This window comes from Scyliorhinus canicula, chromosome 3, assembly GCF_902713615.1.
Source record: "Scyliorhinus canicula chromosome 3, sScyCan1.1, whole genome shotgun sequence".
Taxonomy (NCBI): Eukaryota; Metazoa; Chordata; class Chondrichthyes; order Carcharhiniformes; family Scyliorhinidae; genus Scyliorhinus; species Scyliorhinus canicula.
Window position 1 is genome coordinate 35,366,100 of NC_052148.1, and position 26,290 is coordinate 35,392,389.

A 26,290-nucleotide genomic window follows, 5' to 3' on the forward strand; every position below is an offset into this window, starting at 1 on the left:
TCCATGGTGTAATAAGATTCTGGAAGGCAACAAATGACATTGATGGGGTAAACAGTTTCATGTTCCTCTCAAGAATGCATCAAAATGAAGCAACAATCTTCTGTGGCGGAGGTCGGGCTGCAGCACTGTGGTGTTCCAGAGTACAGTCAATTTCCAAGTCATCACCCGAGGTGATCATCTCTCTGGACGCAGAAAAGGCGAGTCGAGTGGAAGTACCTCATACAGGTACTGGAGCAGTATGGGCTTGGAGCATGGTTCACTGCGTGGGTGAAACCTCTGTACAGTGCCCCCCTGGCGAATGCGCGGACTAACACCACCAGCACTAAATACTTCCAGCTGCACAGAGGCACAAGGCAGGGTTGCCTACTCTCCTCACTTCTATTTGCCCTGGCAATCGAGCCACTGGCGAGCGCCCTCAGAACAGCGAAAGGGGATCCAGAGAGCACAGAGTCTCACTCTGTGCGGATGACCTGCTCCTCTACGTCTCGGCCTCCCAAAGCAACATGGAGGGGATCATGAGGCTCCTGAAAGAGCTTGGACCTTTCTCAGGCTACAAACCCAACCTGAGCAAAAGTGAAATCTTCCCGGTGAACCCGCAAGGGAAAAAGACAGAGCTGGAGTGACTGCCAATTAAACAGGCCCAAAACAAATTCCGCTGCCTGGGGATCCAAGTTGCTCACAACTGGACACGGATCGACAAATGGAACCTGACAAGACTGGAGCAGGAAGTAAAGAAGGAACTGCAGAGGTGGGGCACATTCCTACTCACTGGTGGGGAGATTGCAGATGATCAAGATGAACGTGCTGCCTCGATTCCTCTTCCTGTTCAGATCCATACCGATTTACATACCCAAGGACTTTTCCAACACAGTAGATAAAATGATCATTGTGTCTGTGTGTGTGGCTGTCTGTGTGTGTATGTGTCTGTGTGTGTATGTGACTATGGGTGTGTGTCTATGTGTATGTTTCCTTCCTGGGGACCTCGCATTACTTCGCTCATATTGAATACAAACGGAAACTGCCGGAAAGGTTCCACAGGTCTGGCAGCATCTGTGGTAGAAGGTGGTGGAGCAAGTCTGAAAGATAACGAGCACCATTTTTCAAATCTGGCTTTGACCATGCAGTTAATCAGTTAGTGAGATATGTCAAGGTGAGAGGAGGGTCTCTTTGGGTGGATGGAGTTCAAGGTCAGCACATGTGGCCGACTAAAGGAAAACCCTAAGCTTAATGAAGTAACGGGATGTCAAAGGTGCTCGCTTGTGATCTCCTCTCTATGGTTAAGCCCACATTTCACCCAACTCATGGGTTTCATATCATCATGGTTGCTCACAACTGCCAGCTTCTCCAGGCTGAGCTGTGGCCGCAAGGAGTAATACAACACTCCAGGTCTGCAGTGAGTGGGCATCTGTCTGGGTGTTGTTTAAATATGGCGCCAGGACCTTCAACCCCATGAAGTGACAGAGGGCCAGTCGAATTACTGCCCGCCCCACCACAAGATTCGCCAAGTTCCACATGAATGCATAATTAATGAGCTGGAAAGCAGAAGGCCATGCGTGTTCACTTGCCCTGCCCCTCAACGAACACCACGCCAACCTTTTCGCCTGCCATCAACTGGAATGTCTCCCAAATGGAAAATTCCACTTGGTGTTTGATTCTTCAAGGTTGGGATGGATCAAGACCTCAATTCCTCATGTGGGGAGTGAAACTCAGCCTCTATTCTTCAAGTGTGAGTGGGATCAGGGATTTTAATTTTCATGCGGTGTGGTGAGAAATTTGGAGCCGTGAATTTTGATCTGTGAAGAGATCTGGGCCTCAAATCAGTGTTTGTGTGAATTAGATGGTGTCTCCAGTGAGTTTGTTGAGCCTGCAAGGTTCGGAGAATCAGTGAATCACTCTTCTTGCACCACCATACAAATACATCTCTGTGTGGTGATTGTCCCTTTAAGGGCAACACAGCAGAGTAAGGGTCACCTGGCCTGGGTGCCTAATTGGGACTCAGAGTGGGGAATCACCCCAGGGGAAAGAGTTCTCTTAGGCAGGAGGCATTCCAGAGATAGCTGCAGACATGCTGCTGCTCTTGTAGATCCTTGTAAACAAATCCTTTGTTGTTCACTAATGAAATGTGAAAGTGCATTGTTGCACTCTGGCAGCAGAAACTGGTCTTGGCTGAAAGCCAAGGAGTGTACAAGATGCCCAAATTAAGAACAAAACAAAGAACAATACAGCACAGGAATAGGTCCTTCGGCCCTCCAAGCCTGTACCGGTCATGATACCAACCTTTGGGACTTCCGGTGGCGGCAATGCGGAGCTAAGCCGCACATTCGGCAGCTCCCGCTGAAAATGGACTTTGGGGCTCTTTTCAGGGCCCCCAACGGAGCTGCGTCAGCAAATCCCGACGTGGGAAGAGGACAGGAGTCGACCCCTACAGTCCTATGGTCCGGACCAGGAGTGGGGTAAGGAGAAAAACGGAGAAAGCACCCCTGAAAAAGCGGGGGAAGGAAGACAAAATGGTGGCCGGCAGAGACCCGGAGGACTGGAGGCAGTGGGCCCAGGAGCAGCAGGCGACTCTGCTGCGCTGCTTCCAGGAACTTAAGGTGGAGCTGCTGGAGTCACTGAAGGCTACCACCCGAGAGCTGATGGAGACTCAGACAGCCCAGGGGGCTGCGATCCGGGAGCTGCAGCAGCAGGCCTCCGAAAGGGAGGATGAGGCCGTGGCCATCGCGGGGAAGGTGGAGATGCACGAGGCGCTCCATAAAAGATGGCAGGAGCGGTTCGAGGAGCTGGACAACCGGTCGAGGAGGAAGAATTTGCGGATCCTGGGCCTCGTGGAGGGGCTGGAGGGGCCGGACCTGGCGGCCTATGTGGCGGTTAAGTTAAACTCGCTGCTGGGGGCTGGGTCCTTCCAGGGGCCCCTGGAGTTGGAGGGGGCCCACAGAATTCTGGCTAGGAGGCCCAAGCCGAACGAGCCGCCGCGGGCGGTGTTGGTGAGGTTTCATCGGTTCGTGGATCGTGAGTGTGTGCTCCGGTGGGCCAAGAAGGGGCGGAGCAGCAAGTGGGAGAACATGGAGGTGCGGATCTTCCAGGACTGGAGTGCGGAGGTGGCGAGGCGGAGGGCCGGGTTTAACCGGACGAAGGCGGTACTCCATAGATGGAGTGTGAAGTTCGGCATGTTGCAGCCGGCGCGTCTGTGGGTCACCTATAAGGATCGGCACCAATATTTTGAGTCCTCGGAGGAGGCGTGGGCCTTTGTGCAGGCCGAGAAATTGGACTCAAACTGAGGGTCTAAGAGGGGGGATGCTGTATAATACTGTATTTGTATTTGCTTGGTTTAATGTAAGATGTGGGTTGGCCTTAGGGTGGGTGGGGTGTAGTCGATTTGTGTTTTCTGTATGGGTTTTTCTGTAGGGGTCTGGTGGACGGGTTCGGGCAGAGGGGTAAACGGGGAGTTCGGGGAGCTGGTGGGGGGGGACTGACAATGGGAATAGCCCTGGAGGAGGCGGGGCCGGGCAGGGTGAAAGGGCGGGCTTTCTGCGGGTTTCCTGCGCTGGGAGATGGTGGGGGCGGGGTCGGGGCTGAGAAGCGCGGGTCGTTGCTGGCTGTTTTCTTTTCCCGCGCAAGAGCGGGGGGGGGGGGGCAGGAGGACCCATTGACGGGCACGATGGAGGAGGGGTAGTCCCACGTGGGGAGGAGTCGGAGGTAGGGTGGGAGTCGCCGGGGTCAGCAGAAGTTAGCTGGCTCACGGGAGTGCTATGGAGGGAGGGGCGCGGCTAGGAGGGGTCCTAGCCTGGGGGGGGGGGGGGGGGGGGGGGGGGGTACCGGGTTGCTGCTGAAACGGTCAGGAAGGAGCTGGAGGACGCAGGGGGTGCTGGAGGGGGGGAGTTGCCGCCGTGGGAAACTGGCAGAGCGGGGGACGCTGGCCGGTGATGGGCAAGGGATGGGGTATGGCTAATCGGCGGGGGAGGGGGGCAGGGAGCCCTCTGATCCGGCTGATAACCTGGAATGTGAGGGGGCTGAATGGGCCGGTCAAACGGGCCCGGGTGTTTGCGCACCTGAAGGGGGTGAAGGCGGATGTGGCCATGCTCCAGCAGACACACCTGAGAGTGGCGGACCAGGTTCGGCTGAGGAAGGGATGGGTGGGCCAAGTATTTCACTCAGGGCTGGATGAGAAGAGTAGGGGGGTGGTGATCCTGGTGGGGAAGAAGGTGTCGTTTGAGGCGTTGAAGGTGGTGGCTGACAGTGGCGGGAGGTACGTGATGGTGAGTGGCAAGCTGCAGGGGGAGCGGGTGGTGTTGGTGAATGTTTACGCCCCAAATTGGGACGATGCGGGGTTTAAGCGGCGTATGTTGGGCCGCATTCCGGACCTGGAGGTGGGGAGCCTGATCATGGGGGGGGACTTCAACACAGTACTGGATCCCCCATTGGATCGATCCAAGTCCCGGACGGGTAGGAGGCCGGCGGCGGCTAAGGTGTTGAGGGGATTTATGGACCAGATGGGGGGAGTGGATCTCTGGAGGTTTGCGAGGCCAAGGGCCAGGGAATACTCATTTTTCTCCCACGTACATAAGGCCTACTCGAGGATTGATTTTTTTTGTCCTGAGCAGGGGGTTGGTTTCGAGGGTGGAGGATGTGGAATACTCCGCCATTGCCATTTCAGATCATGCACCGCACTGGGTGGACCTCTGGCTGGGGGAAGAGAGGGACCAACGTCTGCTCTGGCGCTTGGAGGTGGGGCTGCTGGCAGATGAGGAGGTGGCCGGGAGGGTTCGGGGGTGTATCGAGAGGTACCTTGAGGTCAATGACAACGGGGAGGTCCGAGTGGGGACGGTCTGGGAGGCATTGAAGGCGGTGATGAGGGGGGAATTGATCTCCATCCGAACCCATAGGGAGAGGGGGGAGCAGAGGGAGAGGGAGAGACTGATAGAGGAGATGGTGCGGGTGGATAGGAGATAGGCGGAGGCTCCAGAGGAGGGATTGCTGGGGGAGAGGCGTAGCCTTCAGGCCAGATTTGACCTATTGACTACCAGAAAGGCGGAAGCTCAGTGGAGGAAAGCACAGGGGGCGGTGTATGAGTATGGGGAGAAGGCGAGCAGGATGCTGGCACACCAGCTCCGAAAGCGGAATGCGGCCAGGGAGATTGGGGGAGTGACGGATAAGGCTGTGAAGGTGGTGCGGAGGGGAGTAGAGGGAACTGTACCGGTCGGAGCCCCCGGTGGAGGGGGGTGGAATGGGGCGCTTCTTGGACAAGCTGCGATTCCCGAGGGTGGAGGAGGGGCAGGTGGAGGGACTGGGGGCACTGATCGAGCTGGAGGAGGTGGTCAAAGGGATAGGGAGCATGCAGTCGGGGAAGGCGCCGGGGCCGGACGGGTTTCCGGCGGAATTTTATAAAAGGTATTTGGACCTGTTGGGCCCCCTGTTGGTCCGGACCGTTATCGAGGCAAGGTAGCGGGGGGCTTTGCCCCCAACTATGTCACAGGCGCTGATTTCCTTGATCCTGAAGCGTGACAAGGACCCTCTGCAGTGCGGATCATATAGGCCGATTTCACTGCTAAACGCCGACGCTAAGCTGCTGGCAAAGATCCTGGCCACTAGAATAGAGGATTGCGTGCCCGAGGTCATTCATGAGGACCAGACGAGTTTGTGAGGGGAAGGCAGTTGAATACGAATGTGCGAAGGCTCCTCAATGTCTTTATGATGCCGGCCAGGGAAGGGGAGGCGGAGATAGTGGTGGCATTGGATGCGGAGAAGGCCTTTGATAGGGTTGTGTGGGAGTATTTGTGGGAGGTGCTGGAGAGGTTTGTGTTTGGCGAGGGGTTTATCCGGTGGGTGAGGCTGCTCTACGAGGCCCCGATGGCGAGTGTAGCCACAAATAGGAGGAGGTCGGAGTACGTTCGGCTGTACCGGGGGATGAGACGGGGTGCCCCCTGTCCCCCTTGCTCTTCGCGTTGGCGATTGAGCCCGTGGCCATGGCATTGAGGGAGTCAGGGAACTGGAGGGGCCTGGTGCGGGGTGGGGTGGAGTATCGAGTGTCGCTGTATGCGGACAACCTGTTGCTGTCTGTGGTGGACCCGGTGGGGGGGATGCCGGAGGTGATGAGGATTCTTAGTGAATTTGGGGGTTTCTCTGGGTATAAGTTGAACCTGGGCAAGAGTGAGGTGTTTGTGGTACATCCGGGGGATCAAGAGGAGGGGATTGGTAGGCTCCCACTGAAGCAGGCAGGGAAGAGCTTCAGGTACCTAGGAGTCCAGGTGGCTGGGAGCTGGGGGGCCCTGCACAAGCTAAACCTCACAAGGTTGGTGGAGCAGATGGAGGAGGAGTTTAAGAGGTGGGATATGTTACCGCTGTCACTGGCGGGGAGGGTGCAGTCCGTTAAGATGACGGTGCTCCCGAGGTTTTTGTTCCTGTTCCAGTGCCTCCCCATCCTTATCCCGAAGGCCTTTTTTAGGAGGGTCAACAGGAGTATCACGGGATTTGTGTGGGCGCATGGGACTCCGAGGGTGAGAAGGGTGTTCCTGGAACGGGGCAGGGATAGGGGGGGGGGGGGCTGGCGTTGCCCAACCTCTGTGGGTACTATCGGGCTGCCAACGCAGCGATGGTGCGTAAGTGGGTAATGGAAGGGGATGGGGCAGCATGGAAGAGGATGGAGGTGGCGTCCTGTGTGGGCACGAGCCTGGAGTCGCTGGTAACGGCGCCGCTGCCGCTCCCTCCAACGAAGTATACCACGAGCCCGGTGGTGGCGGCTACCCTCAAAGTTTGGGGGCAATGGAGACGACATAGGGGAGAAATGGGGGGCTCGATGGAGGCCCCGATACGGGGGAACCATCGGTTTGTCCCAGGGAGCATTGATGGCGGAGCATTGATGGCGGATTTCTGGGCTGGCACAGGGCAGGGGTTAGGAGTTTGCGGGACCTGTTTGTGGAGGGGAGGTTTGCGAGCTTGGGGGAGTTAGAGGGGAAGTTTGGGCTCCCCCCGGGGAACATGTTTCGGTACATGCAGGTGAGGGCGTTTACCAGGCAGCAGGTGGAGGGGGTTCCCCTTGCTGCCCCCACGTGGGGTGCGGGACAGGGTGCTCTCGGGGGTGTGGGTTGGAGGAGGGAGGATCTCGGACATATACCGGGTGATGCAGGAGGTAGACGAGGCCTCGGTGGAGGAACTGAAGGGTAAATGGGAAGAGGAGCTGGGTGAGGATATTGAGGAGGGGACGTGGGCGGATGCCCTGGAGAGAGTGAATTCCTCCTCTTCCTGTGCGAGGCTTAGCCTCATACAGTTCAAGGTGCTGCATAGGGCCCACATGACTGGGACGAGGATGAGTAGGTTTTTCGGGGGCGAGGACAGGTGTGCTAGGTGCTCGGGGAGCCCAGCAAACCACGCCCATATGTTTTGGGCGTGCCCAGCGCTGGGGGAGGTTTGAAAGGGGGTAGCAAGGACGGTGTCGAGGGTGGTGGGATCCAGGGTCAAGCCAGGCTGGGGACTCGCAATTTTTGGGGTTGCAGTGGAGCCGGGAGTGCAGGAGGCGATAGAGGCCGGTGTTCTGGCCTTTGCGTCCCTAGTAGCCCAGCGGAGGATCTTGCTCCAATGGAAGGATGCGAGGCCCCCAAGCGTGGAGGCCTGGATCAATGATATGGCGGGGTTCATTAAATTGGAGAAGGTGAAATTTGCCCTGAGGGGATCAGTACAAGGGTTCTTTAGGCGGTGGCAGCCTTTCCTGGACTTCCTGGCGGAACGGTAGGGAAATAGGCCGGCAGCAGCTGGGGGGGGTTGGATCGGTGGGAGGGAGAACTGTGTACATGGGTTTGTGGGATGTGGCGAGTGTTATCTCTTTCCCTTTTGTTGTTTGGGTGTTCTTTTGTTTTTTTTCTTTTGTTTGTAGTTGCTTTTGAAGTTGGGTGGGTATTGTTCTTGGGGTGTTACCGCGGTTGTTTTGTTAATAGAGTTGAGATGTTTATATTTTGTAAAAATTTCAATAAAAATTATTTTTTTTAAAAAATGATACCAACCTTTGCCAAAACCCTCAGCACTTCCTCGTGCCCTATCCCTCTATCCCCATCCTATCCATATGTTTGTCAAGGTGCCTTTTGAACTCCTTTAATGTATCTGCTTCCACAACCTCCCCTGGCAACGCGTTCCAGACACTCACCACCCTCTGCATAAAATCCTGCCTCGCACATCTCCTCTAAACTTTGCCCCATGGACCATAACCCCATGACTCCTCCACCCTGGGAAAGAGTGTCTGCCCATCCACCCTATCTATGCCCCATATCATCTTGTAGACCCCTATCAGGTCACCCCTCAACCTCCGTCGTTCTAATGAATACAGTCCGAGTCTATTCAGCCTCTCCATATAGCTAACACCCTCCAGATCAGGTAACATCCTGGTAAACCTCCACTGCAACCTCTCCAAAGCCTCAACATCCTTCTAGTAAATAAAAGCATTTTTAAAGGGGTAGAAGCGTAATAAAATCAAGACAAATTAATTGTACATTGAGATGCTTGAATTATGTGGCTTATTGTCCAAGCCAGTAATGTTTCCCCACATTTTTCCTCATAGGAGATTGATGATTACTTGAGCCAGGCCAAGGACCGAAGCTACGATGCTGTGGTGCAGTTTGGAAGGCGTGGACTGAATGTGGCGGCAACGGCTGCTGTCACAGCCGCTGCCAAGGTAACAGCCACAGAGCAAATTATCTCATGGGTTTCCTTGTTATAGCTCACTTGTTTTCAACTGATGGTTGACAGAACAGACAGGGTGCATATCAGTATCGTTTATGATGGAAAAATGGACAGAATGCAATTCCTGAAATGCCATCATCGAAGAACACATAATTTAATTTTGTGAGTCACAAATACATCTACAGCCCCCATTACAAATGGATACCTTCATTTGGACAGCATGGTAGCATAGTGTTTAGCACAATGGCTTCACAGCGTAGTGTCCCAGGTTCGATTCCTGCTTGCGTCACTGTCTGTGCGGAGTCTGCACGTTCTCCCCATGTCTGCGTGGGTTTCCTCCAGGTGCTCCGGTTTCCTCCCACAGTCCAAAGATGTGCAGGTTTGGCCATGCTAAATTGCCCTTAGCTTAGATGGATTTACAGGGTTACGGGGATAGGGTGGAGGTGTCAGCTTAAGTAGGGTGCTCTTTCCAAGAGCCGGTGCAGACTCGATGGGCCGAATGGCCTCCTTCTGCACTGTAAATTCTATGAAATGCGCCAGCCCCAATCAATTGAAATCCCAGAACCACAACTATTTAAGAAGAGAATTATGTAATTGTGATTGAATTTGGTAGAAATCTGTGGGCGAGATTCTCCCATATGGGGAGAAATCGTAAGGCTGGCGTCAAATCCGGGCGGGTTTGACGCCAGCCCCCCCCTTCCCAACCGGGAACCGATTCTGGTCCCCGGTCGGGGCTAGCAGCCCGACGCCGTAAGCTCCGGCATCACGGGCTTAACGAATTTCGTTACGCCCGCTTGCCCGAGTTAGCGCCGGCTGACGCGTCATATGACGTCAGCCGCGCATGCGCGGATTGGAAGACTCCAACCCGCGCATGCGCGGATGACGTCATCGCGTATTTGCGCGAAACCCGCGCATGCGCGGGCCGGGATGCCCCTCAGCCGCCCCGCAAATGGATACTGCGGGGCAACGGAAGGACAAATAGTGCGCTGGCATCGGGCCCGCTGCCCGCGATCGGTGCCCACTGATCGCGGGCCCATGGCACCCTTGGCACAGCCGTGGTACTGCCGTGCCAATCGGTGCCATGGTTATAAAATGCTAGTGTTTACGGCCGTTTTTACGAACGGCCAGACCAGGTGTGTTTGCCGTTCGTAAAAACAGCCGTAAAGGGCTGGGAACTCGGCCCATCTATCAGCTGTGAATCGCTGCCGGCCGTAAAAAAACGGCGGCAGCGATTCGTGTCGGGAGTTGGGCGTGGGGGGGGGGGGGGGGGGGAGAATAGCGGGAGGGCGTCGGAACAGCGTGGCCGTAAAATTTTATGAGCCACGCTATTCTCCGCACCGTCGGGAGTGCGGAGAATCTCGCCCTGTATTATTGAGAAATTCTTGGCAGTGTCTGTGGAGGTGAAACACAATCAATGTTTCGAGTCCATATGACCCTTTTACAGAATTGGAGAAGCGTTCAGTAAAAGAGTCCTATGGACGCGAAACGTTAACTCTGTTTCTCTCTCCACAGATGCTGCCAGACGTCCTGAGTTTATCCAGCGTTTTCTCTTTTTATTTCAGATTTCCAGCCTCTGCAGCATTTTGGTTTTATTTCAGGAAACATTGGTGGGTGTTTTACGAAATGTAACTAACTTTTATCAAAATAGTATTGAGGCGATAAACTAAATTTACTATTTGGTTTTAAAAACATCCACTGAATTCTTTTCAGAAGGTTACTTGGTGACTGACAGATAACTAGTGGCAATAATATACTTACATTGGATATAATGGGGGCGATTCTCCGAGCCCCGCGCCGGGTCGGAGAATTGCCGCAACCGCGCCCCGACACCGTTCACCCCTGGTTGCTGCCGGCGGGAACTCTGTGCAAACGGTCGGGGGCGGCCTAGGGGGGTAGGGAGGGGACTCCTTCACCTGGGGGGGGGGAGCCTCGGATGGGGTCTGGCCCGACACCGACGCCATGTTGAGTTGGGGCCAGCGCACTAAAGAAGTCCCCCGCGCATGCGCAGGTTGGCGCGGCGGAAAGGAGGCTGGAGCGGCGTGAACCGCTCCAGCGCCGTGCTGGCCCCCTGTTCATGACGGCGCGAACACTTGGGCTCCATATTGGAGAATCGCCCCCAGTGTATGATATACTTGGGTTTTTGGAAGGCGTTTGATCAGGTATTATGTGTAAAGATTTTACAAAAAGGTGCAAGTGGAGATATTACTGATCAAATGGTAAATTTAGTCGCAAAATGTTTAAGCTTGAGCAACCAAATTAGTCGTTCCTTCCACCGGTGAAATGCTGCTGCGGTTCTTTAAATACCCGCAGCAATGCCCCAAGAACCAGCTGTGACTGTGAAAGTTCCAAATCCCGGCCCATTGAAGATGGGAGGAAAAGGTTTGTGGCTGAGTTGAATATTTTAGTATAAACGATAATGCATGAATTGTCGGGTGGAAATCCTGCTTCAGTCTCACACATGCCACTTGAAAATCTCACCCGTTTATCTTCAATTTGTAGTCTCATCCTTGTACTTGCTAACCTACAACGGCTCCCGGTCAAGCAATGTCATGATTTAAAAATTCTTATCCGAGTCCCTCCATGGCCTTGCCCATCTCTATCTCTAATCCCCTCCAATTCTGCAGAGCTCCAAGATACCTGCGCGCCTTTCATTTTGGCCCATTGTGCATTCCCTATTATGATTGTGCCATCTTTGGTTGCTGTCCCTTCAGTGGCCAAGACTCCAAGCTCTGGTACTCCCTACCTTGCTTGCCTCCTGTAAGTCACTTTCCTGACCAAGGTTTTAGTCATCTGACCTAATATGTAGCTCAGTGTCATAGTTTATTTTACAATGTGCCTGTGAAGCACCTTGGGACATTTCATTATGCTAAAGGTGCTATAAAAATGTAAGCGAGCCACCTCCGCTATGGGGTCCCTGGGGGTCCCTTCTCTTCAGGCTCCCCCAAGCCCCCTTACAGCACCCCCCTCCCTCTAGGACCCCCACCCATCACCCCTCCAACATCCCAGAGGCCCATATATACCTGCCCTGCACTCCCCCATCCTTCGAACCCTCCCCCCCCCCCTTCATTTCATTGCCATGGCTGCCCTTTCCCCCGGCCCTTGGCAGTGCCATCCTAAAACTCGGGCACCCTTGCACTGCCATCCTGGCACCCAGGCAGTGCTCCTTCTGGCTTGGCAGTGCCATCCGGGCACCTTGGCAGTGCCCATGTTCCAGGGGGAGGGTCAGGGAGCCACCCTGCACTTATCCTGACCACCCTGGGGTGTCCGATGGCCCGGGAAACCACTCGGGTGCTGTTCCGCCTGGCACACGTTTGTGTGGACCAGCACCGATCCGTGCCCAGCTGCAGCCTCCCTGGAGAGGCCGGATAATTGAGGGAGGCCAGTGGATCTCGTGTGAGTAGGTCGTAAGTAGGTTTACGATCTACTTCCGGGAGCGGCATTTGGTCATGCCATTTGAGGCAGCGTTCCGGAACTCCACTTGGAGAAATCAAATACACCATCCGAAGGTCGAAGGAAGGCTTCCTCAAAGCATGGGGACAATTCACCGGCCTGTTCCAAGACCTGCTCGAAGCCAACAGTGACTAGAGGAAAAAGTGAGAGATGGGAGAAGACAGACAGGAACACACAACTCTGGGGGGAGGGCGGGAGGAAGAGAGGATGGAACTCGGGGGAACAGAAGGGAGCAGCACCGAGGGAGGGGGAGGAGTGGAAGCCCCCCTTGTGGAACCTCAGTTACCAACCAGAAAAAGAACCCCTTATCCCCATTCACTGTTTCCTACCCATTAACCAATTCTCTATCCATGCCAATATACCCCTTTGTGGGGCAATCTAGAACAAGAGGTCATGGATATAGGTTGAGAGGCGGTAGATTTGGAACTGAGATGAGGAGGAACTACTTGCCGAGGGTGGGGAATTTGTGGAACTCGCTGCGATGGAATCGGAGCCATTAAAGGGTTTCAAGACGGAGACAGATATATTTCTGATTTTAAAAATTGGTTAAAGGGATATGGGAACAGGTAGGAAGGTGGATTTGAGACCAGGAAGAGATCAGCCATGATCTGATTGAATCGCGGAGCAGGCTCGAAGGGCTGAATTGCCCACTTCTGCTCCTAATTCCTCTGTTCCTATGTACTACCTCTGACACTTTGGTCTCTTATCTTATGACTTAACCTTTTGTGAGGTACCTTGTCGAAAGTCTTCTGGAAGTCCAAATACAACACATCTACTGGTTCTCCTCTATCCACTCTGGCTGAGACTTCCTTGAAAACTCTAATAAATTAGTCACACCCTTTCATGATGCCGTGCTGACTCTGCTTGATGAGATTATGATTTTCCAAATGTGCTGCTATTACTTCCTTAATAATTGATTCCAACATTTTTCCAACATTAGAACATAGAACATAGAACATTACAGCGCAGTACAGGCCCTTCGGCCCACGATGTTGCACCGTCCTGTGAAACCCTTCTAAAGTCCCTCTACACTATTCCCTTATCGTCCATATGCCTATCCAATGACCATTTGAATGCGTTTAGTGTTGGCGACTCCACTACTGTTGCATGCAGGGCATTCCACACCCGTACTACTCTCTGAGTAAAGAACCTACCTCTGACATCTGTCCTATATCTATCTCCCCTCAATTTAAAGCTAAGTCCCCTCCTGCTGGACATCACCATCCGAGGAAAAAGGCTCTTGATGTCCACCCTATCTAATCCTCTGATCATCTTGTATGCCTCAATTAAGTCCCCTCTTAACCTTCTCTCTAACGAAAACAGCCTCAAGTCCTTCAGCCTTTCCTCATATGATCTTCCCTCCATACCAGGCAACATTCGTGTAAATCTCCTCTGTACCCTTTCCAATGCTTCCACATCCTTCCTATAATGTGGCGACCAGAACTGCACACAATACTCCAAATGCGGCCGCACCAGAATTTCGTACAACTGCAACATGACCTCATGGCTCCGAAACTCAATTCCTCTACCAATAAAAACTAACACACCGTACGCCTTCTTAACAACCCTCTCAACCTGGGTGGCAACTTTCAAGGATCTATGGACATGGACACCGAGATCTCTCTGCTCGTCCACACTACCAAGAATCTTACCATTAGCCCAGTACTCTGCCTTCCTGTTATTCCTTCCAAAATGAATCACCTCACACTTTTCTGCATTAAATTCCATTTGCCACCTGTCAGCCCAGCTCTGCAGCTTATCTATGTCCCTCTGTAACTTGTAACATCCTTCTGCACTGTCCACAACTCCACCGACTTTAGTGTCATCTGCAAATTTACTCACCCATCCTTCCACGCCCTCCTCCATGTCATTTATAAAAATGACAAACAGCAGCGGCCCCAAAACAGATCCTTGTGGCACACCACTAGTAACTGGACACCAGTCAGAGCATTTCCCATCAACCACCACCCTTTGTCTTCTATCAGCTAGCCAATTTCTGATCCAAACTGCTAAATCACCCTGAATCCCACGCCTCTGTATTTTCTGCAATAGCCTACCGTGGGGAACCTTATCAAACGCTTTACTGAAATCCATATACGCCACATCAACTGCTTTACCCTCATCCACCTGTTTGGTCACCTTCTCAAAGAACTCAATGAGGTTTGTGAGGCACGACCTACCCTTCACAAAACCATGTTGACTATCGCTAATCAAATTATTCCTTTCCAGATGATTATACATCCTATCTCTTATAAACCTTTCCAAGACTTTTCCCACCACAGAAGTACGGCTCACTGGTCTGTAGTTACCGGGGTTATCTGTACTCCCCTTCTTGTACAAGGGGACAACATTTGCTATCCTCCAGTCTTCTGGCACTATTCCTGTAGACAAAGATGACTTAAAGATCAAAGCCAAAGGCTCAGCAATCTCCTCCCTAGCTTCCCAGAGAATCCTAGGATAAATCCCATCCGGCCCAGGGGATTTATCTATTTTCACACTTTCCAGAATCGCTAACACCTCCTCCTTATGAACCTCAAGCCCTTCTAGTCTAGTAGCCTGTATCTCAGTAGTCTCCTCGACAACTTTGTCTTTTTCCTGTGTGAATCCCTAACCCTAACATTAGATGTTAGCTAGACTATCTTGGAAAGGATAGGACTGTTCGCCTTGAAACTGCAACATTTAAGAGGTGACTTAAAGGTTTTCAAGATGATGTGAGGTTAAAATGACTGCCAAAATGGTCTAGAGGGTTGGTGAGGAGAATTTTTATTTTTCTCAGAGTTGCCGGGACCTGGAACAAAAGGCACTCCAATTGCACAGCAGGTTTTTCAGCGTCTGATAGAGCAAGTCAGGTTAATTTTGGACTTGAAAAGGTGGTGGAAGCTGATTCCCATAAATAATTTAAAAAGAAAATAAATTTAGTGTACCCAATCATTTTTCCAATTAAGGGGCAATTTAGAGTGGCCAATCCACCTAGCCCGCACGTTTTTGGGTTGTGGGGGTGAAATCCACGCAAACACGGGGAGAATGTGCAAACTCCACACGGACAGTGACCCAGAGCCGGGATCGAACCTGGGACCTCAGCGCCGTGAGGCCGCAGTGCTACCACTGCGCCACCGTGCTGCCCTATTCCTATAAATAATAATAAAGGGGAGTTGGGCAGGTATTTGAGCATGAGGGACATACAGGGTTACAGATAAAAAGCAAGAATATGGGACTAAGCATGACTGCTTTTACAAATAGCCAACAAGAGGTATGGGGGGGAGGGGGCTGAATGTCCTCCTCCTGTGCTGTAAGTTCCTCTGACTCTGTGATTCCTTATTTAGACCTATGTCAGCTTTCACCAGGTTTCCAGAACTGCTTTTTCTGCATTAGGTATCTCACCTTCTCAACCTAATCCTATATATGGAGATAGCCGAGGGGAAGGTAATCCAGATTGTTCAGCTTCTAACCCTGCACTAAAGAACTCACTTTGATTACGGTTCCTTGCATTGTTGCCTTGTGTATCTTGCCATTAATTCAAAGGTGGGCGCAACCCTCATTCGGGCTCTTGGGAGTAAGTAACACTGATGTATTGTTGGACGAATCGACATCCAGTATCTTGAAAGACTTTTGACATTAACTGGATGTCAGCTGATCGCCATTGTCATGAGCTAAGCAGGGGAATATGACAGCCAGGGTTCCCATTGCCCGGATGCATTTTGTTACTTTGATGTGATGAAAAGCTTTAATTCCAAGTGCAATTAAATTTCTCAAAGGGCGCAGAAAAACATTTGTATATGTTGACCCTTTAAAATGCACATAAACGCTGGAAATACTCAACAGGTAGGCAACATCTGCAATTCCTGCCGAGTCTTTTAAAATGGCTGCCTGCATTTGGCATTTTAGTTGCAGGGGTAAGGGGCTGGATTGGAACTTGGGCCCACCACCCCCAGAATGAGTGCAGTGGCGCGCTGTGCAAATGGCCTACCTCTGTGCTTGTTTAAGTTATTATTAAAAAGACTAAAACAAAAAACAGCCCTCCAGCCCTCAATAACCCCACATAATTCCCAGGCCATATCCATGCCAACCTATGCCACCATTAAGCCCGTACAGCCCCCATGCCCCTCTGTTAACACAGGCCTCTCTGTGCACTACCCCATGACCCCTCATATTCCCCACATCCCCATGGCCCTTTATAGTCCTGATGCCAACATTGTGACAACATGCCAATCCATGCCCCCACCCATCACCCTTTCCCATACTCCCTCCATGTCAACTCATCTTATATGCTTTAACAGTTTGATAGTTCTTTGACAAAAGTTCCAATGAAACTATTCCTTTTTTTTTACACAATCATGCTTACTTTTAATAATCCCAAAGGGTGCCTTATCACTCACAAAGGTGTCCTGAGATCCATATGCTTACCTCTAGAAAGGGCTATCCTGGCCACCCAAGTGAATCCAATAAATTTAGACTTCTTACCCTGTCTAATCTGCATACTTTGGGTTTCGCACTCTTATATACCAAACTCCCACTTTAGTGGAGGCAACGGGTGATTTAAATGGCCAGCTGCCCCTGCAAAAAATGCAGATGCACAAACCCCGGCCCAACTCAAATTCCACCGTGTTCGGGGACAGGACTTAGAATTACCAGCCATTCCTGGAGGGACTAACCATCATTGAGAAAAGATGGGCCAGAGTTAACATTACAGTGGCGCTGAGGACCCGGGTTCGAATCCCGGCCCTGGGTCACTGTCCGTGTGGAGTTTGCACATTCTCCCCGTGTCTGCGTGGGTTTCACCCCCTCAACCCAAAAGATGTGCAGGTTAGGTGGATTGGCCATGCTAAATTCCCCCTTCATTGGAAAAAAATAATAATTGGGTATGCTAAATTTATTAAAAAGAAAAAAAAAGAGTTAATATTACAGGCCAGTGACCTTTCATGATGAATTCCAAAATACCTTGGATCTTCTTGATCTCCCGCAGCAATATTCTACTAAATGATCGAGCCGAAAATGAGGAAATGTTCACTGCCTTTATGATTGCTTGGGGAAAGGTTGATGCTGTTAAATTGCCTAGAAATTGCGGAACCCTGCAGCATGAGCAATTTGTGTTTAATAGCACCTGTGTTTCCTAAAACCGAACGTATAATACTGAGGTTTCCTAGCATGCTGAATGTTGATGTACAGTGCTTTAAACTGGGCAGTCCCATACAGAGCTTGATTAAAGTGATTGCTTGAAGGGTACTGACCAGGCTGCATGTGTGGTTTGGATTGTTGCACACAGCTATTTTGTTTTGTAAAGAGAGCGCTAGTTGTTTGAGTTACAGTAACGCACACAGAGACTTCAGATGCCCTGAATGTATCTCAGAAGGCACCTTCTGAGTCACAAGTAAGTCACCAATTTTGGTACAAAGCAGAAACCAATTTGAGGCTTGAAATCCTTTGTTTTTATTTTAAAAAATTATTAAAGCATTTATATAAACAAACACATAACTAACAGCAAAAGCAAACTTGTACAGCATAATAAATGATGCTTGAAATCCTAAAAGTAGGAACATATGGGGCTGGTTTAGCACATTGGGCTAAATAGCTGGCGTGTGATGCAGAACAATGCCAGCAGCGTGGGTTCAATTCCCCGAAGAGGCGCCGGAATGTGGCAACTAGGGGCTTTTCACAGTAACTTCATTGAAGCCTACTTGTAACGATAAGCTATTATTATTATTATAGAAGGCACTCCAATTGCGCAGCAAGTCTGTCAGCATCTGATAGAGAAAGTCAGGTTAATTTTGGGCCTGGTGCGCAGTATGTTGACCCAGCATTGCTGCTTAAGATGCTATTCACTTCTGCAATGTGCTGATGCTATCTCCCATTCCATACACTGCTTGGTGAGCCCATGTAATTTAAAAGAAATGTTTAAAGGAGCTGCACTGATTTTTTTGTTCTGGGCTAAAATTCGGATTTTGTCATTAATAGGGGAAGAACTGCCTTGGTTGCTATAGTATCATAAAAACCTACAGTGCAGGGAGAGACCATCGGCCAATGATACCTGGCTTAGTTGATTCTTCTCCCCTGCTCCTTACCCATGGCCATGCAAATGTTCTCTTTCCTGTTAAATATTTGAAAGTCAACAGACCTTCCATTTATTCTCTCTCCAACGTGTTCACGTGCTTTCTATGTGTGGAAACCTAATTTGCCCCTTCAAAAGAAATATCTCTATTATGTTGCTATACATAGTGACCAGAATATGAACATATGAACAGAGATACGAGTTAGGAGCGTGGGTAGGCCACTCGGCCCTTCGAGCCTGCTGCACCATTCAATGGGATCATGGCTGATCTGATTGTAACCTCAGCACCACATTCCCGCCTACCCCCAATAATCTTTTATCCCTTTGCTTATCAAGAACCTTTCTACCTCTGCCTCAAAAATATTCAAAAACTCTGTTTCCACCACCTTTTGAGGAACTCCTCTAGATGAAGGATGTATCATTAAACATTAAAGGATAATTCTGGGTGTTAACTCTGCGATATTATTGGGTGAACAGAGAATGTTTCTGCATTACTTTATTTTGTCTGATGTTTTGTATTAAATAGTTTAACATCCCCATTATGTAAAACCTGTTCATGACTCCTTTCAAGCAGCTGACAAAACAGCCCACACGTGGGCTGAAAATACCTTATCGAAAAAACGTCACTTCCAAAAGTGCTCCTTCCACACTGCAGCAGCCCAGATCCTGCAGCGAAACTTAATGACCCTCTGACTCAGAGACGAGAGCACTGTTGACACAGATATTCAACTGATACAGAAAGGCATTAGTACAAACACATTTGCACAGTATATTGAGCTCTGATGTATTCATTGTGACCATTCCTTTCACTGCAAAATTGTCCTAACGTTTCATTGATTTGGTGGTGCACCGTGATCTGTTTGAAGTCCCCATTTCCTACAATAGAACATAGAACTGTACAGCACAGTACAGGCCCTTTGGCCCACGATGTTGTTCCGAACTAGTCTGATACAATGATATCAGAAAACATAGAAAATAGGAGTAGGCCATTCGACCCTTTGAGCCTGCTCCACCATTCACCGTGACCAGGGCTGATCCTGTATCTCAATGTCACACTTCAGCGTTCTCCCCCTACTCCTTAAGCAGATAGAGACAGGTTGCTGAGAAAGTTAGCCTAACAACCCAATAAAGGTGGAGGTCACACTTTTGATGGTGCATGGTGGTAACAATATTCTGCAACAGGGCATCAGCCAGAGGCCCAAGGTGTTCTGATGTATCAATGACTTGGATGTCTACCTCCCCCTTGTCAAGTCACAGTAAAATTAAATACAGGACGCCCCAGAAGAAGTATGCTGTCAGAGGGTCTTTAAGAGTTATGAACCTTCCACAACCTTTACCAGCACTTTGAAATGGACTAGGTTGCAGTATTGTAGAAGCAGAAGGTCACCTAAAATTTCCTCGTGAAAGTAGCTGAGAACCTCTTAAAATAGCACTCGAAATTTCAGCTTCTGCGCTCTTCATGGTTTCTGTCATCAGTAGAGACGAACGTGGCCCCTGCCCATTTCTAGTGTACCCTCTGCCCTGCTACATTGCCCACAAATGGGTAGAGGCTGTCAGGCAGGAAGTAATTAATTGTTTTGCCCCCCCCACGCTATCTTGGTGCTGCAGCACCAGGTTAAAATTTGAGATTTAACTGGGGGCAGTCACTAGGCCAAAACTGCTCTCTCAGTGGCCAACAGAACTTTGTGGAAATTTATATATGCCGAGGGACACTTTATTTTCTGGTAATGATCTCTGTATGATGGTCACATGCTCTGTGATAAAGTGAACATGCTTTGCTGTGCCGCAGGGACAGGGAGCTCTGTCAGAAAGGCTACGAAGCTTCAGCATGCAGGACCTGACAACTATTCGAGGGGAAAACGTCGACAGTCCCGACGAACAGATAAGCAGCGCACAGAGCCACGCCCAGAGCCCACCGCGGAACATCACAGAGACAGTTGACAACTCAGGTAAGCTTTGATCCCTATAACCTTCACCGAAACTATGCCATACATCGGACTGTAAATTTAAATGTAAGTTAGGCACTAATAAATCCAATAAGGAAACCAGGATAAACTCCTTTCCTCAGAGTGGTGGGAATGTAGTGGTTGAGATGAACAGGTACAGAAAACAATCAGAAAGACGAATGAAATGCTGGCCTTGTATCTGAAGGACCAGAGTACAAGGTGGTAGGAGTCATGCTTCAACAGTACGAAACCCGGGTGAGGAGATCTCAGCTGGAGTATGTGGGCACTTCTGGGCACCACATCTTAGGAAGGATATATTTGCCTTGGAAGGATTTACCAAAATAACACAAAGGCTGAATTTTATTCTGGAGGTGGAGTAACGATGGGTGTGAGTGCAACTCTGCGTGAATGGCTAATTGCCCCGCAGCTGGGTGTCAATCCTTTAACTCCACTTCCAAGAGACAGTGCCGTTTCTGAGAACTGCTGGCCAATCAAACAGCCAGCTGCCCTTTGATCCCAGCAGCCCCACCAGGAGGGTTGGCCATTGTTGAGACTGCAGCAGGTTTCCAATTAAGGCGTTCAGCGATAGAGCCGGACTGTGAGGTGAGTCCAGGGTCTTGACGGTGCAAAGCTGGCAGAAAGGGACAAGGGGTGTGAGGGTCAGGGGGTGACAGTTCAAGGGGGTTTGAGGGGGCAGCAGAGGGGCATGGGAGCTGTTTGCCTTTTTGGGGCAGCCTCCAATAGGTACAGGGAGACTGAAAAAGAGGCCAGGATACTTGGCACCAATCTGCCCTGCTGCCATAAAATGCCAGTGGGGCAGTGGAATTAAAATGCTACATCAAAGGGTGAGGAGAAATTAAACAAACAGGCTTGTATTCCGTGGAATCTAGACGCTGAAGGGGTGATTTGATCAAAGTTTCCAAAGTATTGAGAGGAGCAGATAGAGAGGAACTATTTCTGCTGGACTTGTGCACGGTGAAATAGTTTAAGAATGAGAGATAGACCTTTCGGGAGTGAAGATCAGAAACGTTTCTGGTAGACGTTTGGAACTCTCTTCCGCAGTTGGCAATCTGTGGCAGATCACTTGTAAATTCTAAATCTGAGGTTGACTTTGGTGTGACCGGGGGCAGCACGGTGGTGCAGTGGTTACCTCTACAGTCTCACGGCGCCGAGGTCCCAAGTTCGATCCCTGCTCTGGGTCACTGTCCGTGTAAAGCTTGCACATTCTCCCCGCGTTTGCGTGGGTTTCGCCCCCACAACCCAAAGATGTGCAGGTTAGGTGGATTGGCCACACTAAATTGTCGCTTAATTGGAAAAAATGAATTAGGTACTCTAAATTTATAAAAAAACAAAAAAAATTTTAAAAGACTTTGGTGGGACCGGAATATCCTGCTGGCTGGAAGGACCATAACATCCCACCCAAAGGTGGCAGAGTAGAAAAAAGAGCAATAATCTTTGTCCATGTTGGTCAGAGCAGTTTTAAGGAAGAGCTTTATAATTAGCTTGACAACTTCACTTTTATTACTGCACTTAATGTTGGGTGAGCTGCTTTGCAACATATTTCCTTAGCGTTCTCTATTGGTTCGACCTCATCACTTGCTGACGATGTGGGAAGGTGAGGAGGGGATCTGAGCAGGCATGAGAGAGAGAAGCATTTACACCTGAGGCAGTCTTGCTGCACCCACCCTTACCGGTGGCTGCAGATCCAGGTGGACCTAGCTAGCTGTGGCTGAGCAAATATGCCTCCTCCGCCTATATTATTCATCAAGTGAGTCAGTTGCAGAAAGTTGCCATTTCCTATCACCAAGCCTTCATTCCAATCTCAGAACAGGATTGACCAAGGCAGCGGACACTCTCTGAACTTTGGAACAACTGATCCTTCCAAGAAAACTCTGGGTATATCTGCCAAATTCTATAAGCAAAAGTGCATTACTGCATAAATCAGATGAAGGGTGTCCAGGAATAACTCTTTCATTATCTCCCCATGGTATGCAGTCAAGGTTATGACTAAGCACTGTGCTTTTACCACAGAGCATGTCTCCCCCAAGTGTAGGTCGTGATTGGTATCTATCCTAGTTCTGGATCCCATTTCTCATTCTGTCATCCTCTGGTTGCTCCTCCTCATACTTGCACTGTGACTGACCTTCTGCTACTTTATTGATCTCACTTTGTTACTTCTGTAGCTATGCTACTGCTTGAAAATGTTGAGGAGAGAGGTGTAGTGGTGCTGTTTTGTTCTGGATGATTCAATGCTGTGAAAGTGAAGAAGCGGACTTGCCATGGGTGAGGAGTAAACACGGGGGACATTAATAGTCGGATCATTTGCGGCGTTCATTTCTTTATTCATGTGAAGTCCCAGCCTATGGATGTGGGAGTCTCCTCTGCATTCCTCACTAAACTTTGGCTTGGCTGGGAGTGTTCCTCCACGCTGAAGAGAAGTAAAATCTTATCTTGCTGCTGCTCCTCCGCCAGCTACTTCAGAGCTTTGTCAGCAAAGGGAGGCATTCTCCTGCCTCACTCTACTTTGTGTTGGAATGGTCAAGCTCTTTCAAAGCAAATGCACCCGACATTATCGGCTTGCTCGCTTGTCAAAGCACCTTTATTTGGGGTCTTCCATGGCTTCAAGACATTCCAATGTGGTTGACCTTTTGAAGCGTAGTCACTGTTGCCCTGTTAAGTGCCAAGGGTTAACTAGGTATATGTCGGCTGACAGTGTGGAAGATCACAAATAGCGCCAACAGCAATGTCAAGGGGTAAATGAGGCTCTTCAACCTGCCCAGCAACTCATCCAGGGAAAAGCTTCAAAATCAAATTTGCATAATTTCTGCTGCCACACTTGTGAATCACACATTGCATCAGTATTGTTTTTTCTTTATGGGATGTGGGTATCACTGGTAAGATCAACGTACGTTGCCTATTAGCCCTGATTGCCCTTGAACTGAGTGGCTTGCTCAACCATTTCACTGGGAATTTAAGAGTCAACCACATTGCTGTGGGTCTGGACCCGCTTTTGGGCCATCTGGACGGCAGATCTCTTTCCCAAAAGGGCATTAGTGATGGGTTTTTACGACAATCAATGAGATTTTCATAGTCACCAATATTGAGACTAGTTTTACACGGTGATGGTATCCGTCTGTCTCAGCAGACGATGGACTGTGCCCTGGGTGTATGCCACTTCTGTACTGAACACCATCTCTTGTAACTGTAGAGGCTGATTTGTGAGTGGCAGTGCCATCCAGAGCTGAACAGTATTGGTCGACTGGTGTTGCTTCCTTCCATCAACCTGGTCTTTTCCTTTGTCCTCTGCTTTTTCCATGCCCTTCCTGACTGCTTGTCTCCAGGCACTCCGATCAGCAGCCAGGACTTCCCATACATTAACCCTAATCCCAGTCAACTGGAGGCCTCGCTCGCAGGCACCTTTGTGTCACAGACTTGGACGACCTATTGGCTGCTCAGAGCACAAGCCCGGTATGCAACCATTTTGTATTTTCGGTTAGCTTGCTATTGGTCCCCATTCGATCTCTCAACCTTGACATGATAGCTGCAGCCTTGGCACACGTGGTGCTGATTTCAGGTTCAAGGGGCAGGCTGCTGGCTGTTGTTGATCCAAGGTACGTGAGGTTGCGGACAAACTCCAGAGTGAGGTTGTCAATGTTGATGGAAAGTGAGGTCTGCACATCCTGGCCCATAATTTTGGTAATCTTGATGCTGATTGTCAGTCCAAACTCCTGGCAGGCCCAAGGGAACTGATCTACAAGATGTTGCAAATTAACTTCAGTATGGGATGCCAATGTAGCATTATCAGTAAAGAGCAACACACAGACAAGGACTTTACACACTTTGGTCTTGGTGTGCAGCCTTGCCAAGTTGAACAGTTTGACATCAGTTCGGGCATGTAGGTAGACACCTCATTTGAGTCATCACGGAGAAAAATATGCCAAAGAGAATTGGCCCCTTTTTTATCCAGTTGCTGATCTTGAAAGCCTATTACATTGCTCCATTGTAATTGACAAAACTGTGCGTGTTCTCATGGAAAGAGGAAATGACACCCAGGCGGGCAGCCTATATCCCACAGCAGTCTAAAGAATCTCTGCTGACAAGATTAAAGTCCTTGGTGAGGTCTATAAAGACAATGTAGAGTGGTAGGGTGGCATTGCTGCCCCACAGTGCCAAGGACCCGGATTAGATTCCAACCTCAGGTGACTGTCTGGAGTTTGTACATTCTCCCCGTGTGTGCGTGGGTTTCCTCTGGGTGCTCCGGCTTCCTCCCACAGTCCAATGGTGTACAGGTTAGGTGGATTGGCCATGCTGAATTGCCCTTTAGTGTCCAAAAGGTTATCAAGATCTTTATTCCTGTCACAAATAGGCTTACATTAGCAATGAAGTTTCTGTGAAAATGGGATTATAGGGATAGGGCGGGGTGTGGGCCTATGTTAGAGAGCTCTTTCGGTGGGTCAACACAGACTTTTTTTTTTAAATAATTTTTATTGAAATTTTTCGATACAAACATTTACCCCTACTACATTTTAAATTATAACACAACAAATCCCCCCTGGAAAATCCTCCCCACGCCCTCCCCCGCGCGCACACCCCCCCCCCCCCCCCCCCCCCCCCCCCCCCCCGCGCTACCAGTCTAGCAACCAAACCGTTTTTTCCCTTTCTGCCGATGGCCTCGGGCAGTCATTGCCCGCGACCCCCCGCTGACGTGCTCCCTTCGTTGCTATCCCCCCCCCCTCCCTTCCCCCCCCCCCCCCCCTTTCTCCCCGGGTTGCTGCTGTTTCGGCCTCCAGTTCCTATCTCTGATCCAGAAAGTCAAGGAAGGGCTGCCACCGCCGGAAGAACCCCTGTACCGACCCTCTCAGGGCGAATTTGATTCTTTCCAATTGGATGAAGCTTGCCATGTCGTTTAACCAGGTGTTAACACTTGGTGGCCTTGTGTCCCTCCACTGAATCAAGATCCTTCTCCGAGCTACCAAGGACGCAAAGGCCAATATTCCGGCCTCCCTTGCCTCCTGTACTCCTGGCTCCACCCCAACCCCAAAAATCGCTAGCCCCCACCCTGGTTTGACCCTGGTTCCCACCACTCTCGATACCGTCCCCGCCACCCCCTCCCAGAACTCTTCCAGTGCCGGGCACATCCAGAACATATGCACATGGTTCGCAGGGCTTCCCGAACACCTAACACACCTGTCCTCACCCCCGAAGAACCGACTCATCCTAGTCCCCGTCATATGGGCTCTGTGCAGCACCTTAAATTGGATGAGGCCCAACCTTGCGCACGACGACGACGAATTGACCCTCTCTAAGGCATCCGCCCATGTCCCATCTTCTATCTGCTCTCCCAGCTCCGCTTCCCACTTGTCTTTCAACTCCTCTATCGATACCTCCTCCACCTCCTGCATTATTTTGTAGATGTCCGAGACCTTCCCTTCTCCGACCCAGACCCCTGACAGCACCCTATCACTCACCCCTCTATCGGGAAGCAAGGGAAATCCTTCCACCTGTCGTCTGGCAAATGCCTTCACCTGCAGGTATCTAAACGTGTTCCCCGGGGGGAGCTCAAATTTCTCCTCCAGCTCTCCCAGGCTCGCAAACCTCCCCTCTATGAACATGTCCCTCAGTTGCCTGATGCCCGCCCTGTGCCAGCTCTGGAATCCCCCGCCAGTGTTCCCCGGGACAAATCTGTGGTTCCCTCTCAGTGGCGCCGCCATCAGACCCCCCACTTCCCCCCTGTGTCGCCTCCACTGCCCCCAGCTTTTCAGGGTGGCCGCCACTACCGGACTCGTGGTATACCTTGTGGGGGGGAGCGGCCATGGTGCCGTTACTAGCGCCCCCAGGCTTGTATTGCCGCAGGACGCCCTCTCCATACGTTTCCAAGCTGCCCCCTCCCCCTCCATCACCCACTTGCGCACCATCGATGCGTTCACCGCCCAGTAGTATCCGGAAAGATTGGGTAGCGCTAATCCTCCCCTGTCCCTACTCCGTTCCAAGAAAATCCTTCTCACTCTAGGGGTGCCATGTGCCCACACATAGCCCATAATGCTGCTAGTTACCTTCTTGAAGAAGGCCCTGGGGAGAAAGATGGGCAAGCACTGAAACAGAAACAAGAACCTCGGGAGGGTCAACACAGACTTGATGAGCCAAAAGGTCGTCTCCTGCACTGTAGGGATTCTGTGGGTTT

The 26,290-nt window shown here is 50.6% G+C and overlaps 1 protein-coding gene across 4 annotated transcripts in view; it reads left to right on the forward strand.

The window, feature by feature from the left end:
• reep1 (receptor accessory protein 1) overlaps window positions 1–26,290 on the forward strand; it is a 123,421-nt gene that overhangs the window by 65,942 nt on the left and 31,189 nt on the right. For 3 of the 4 annotated variants that reach the window (XM_038793295.1, XM_038793296.1, XM_038793298.1), the window contains exons 5-7: window positions 8,546–8,659; window positions 10,230–10,274; window positions 19,953–20,112. In XM_038793295.1, the coding sequence (XP_038649223.1) occupies window positions 8,546–8,659; window positions 10,230–10,274; window positions 19,953–20,112 (319 nt within the window). The remainder of the gene's footprint in view (window positions 1–8,545; window positions 8,660–10,229; window positions 10,275–19,952; window positions 20,113–26,290) is intronic. The other variant, XM_038793297.1, reaches the window with a different exon arrangement.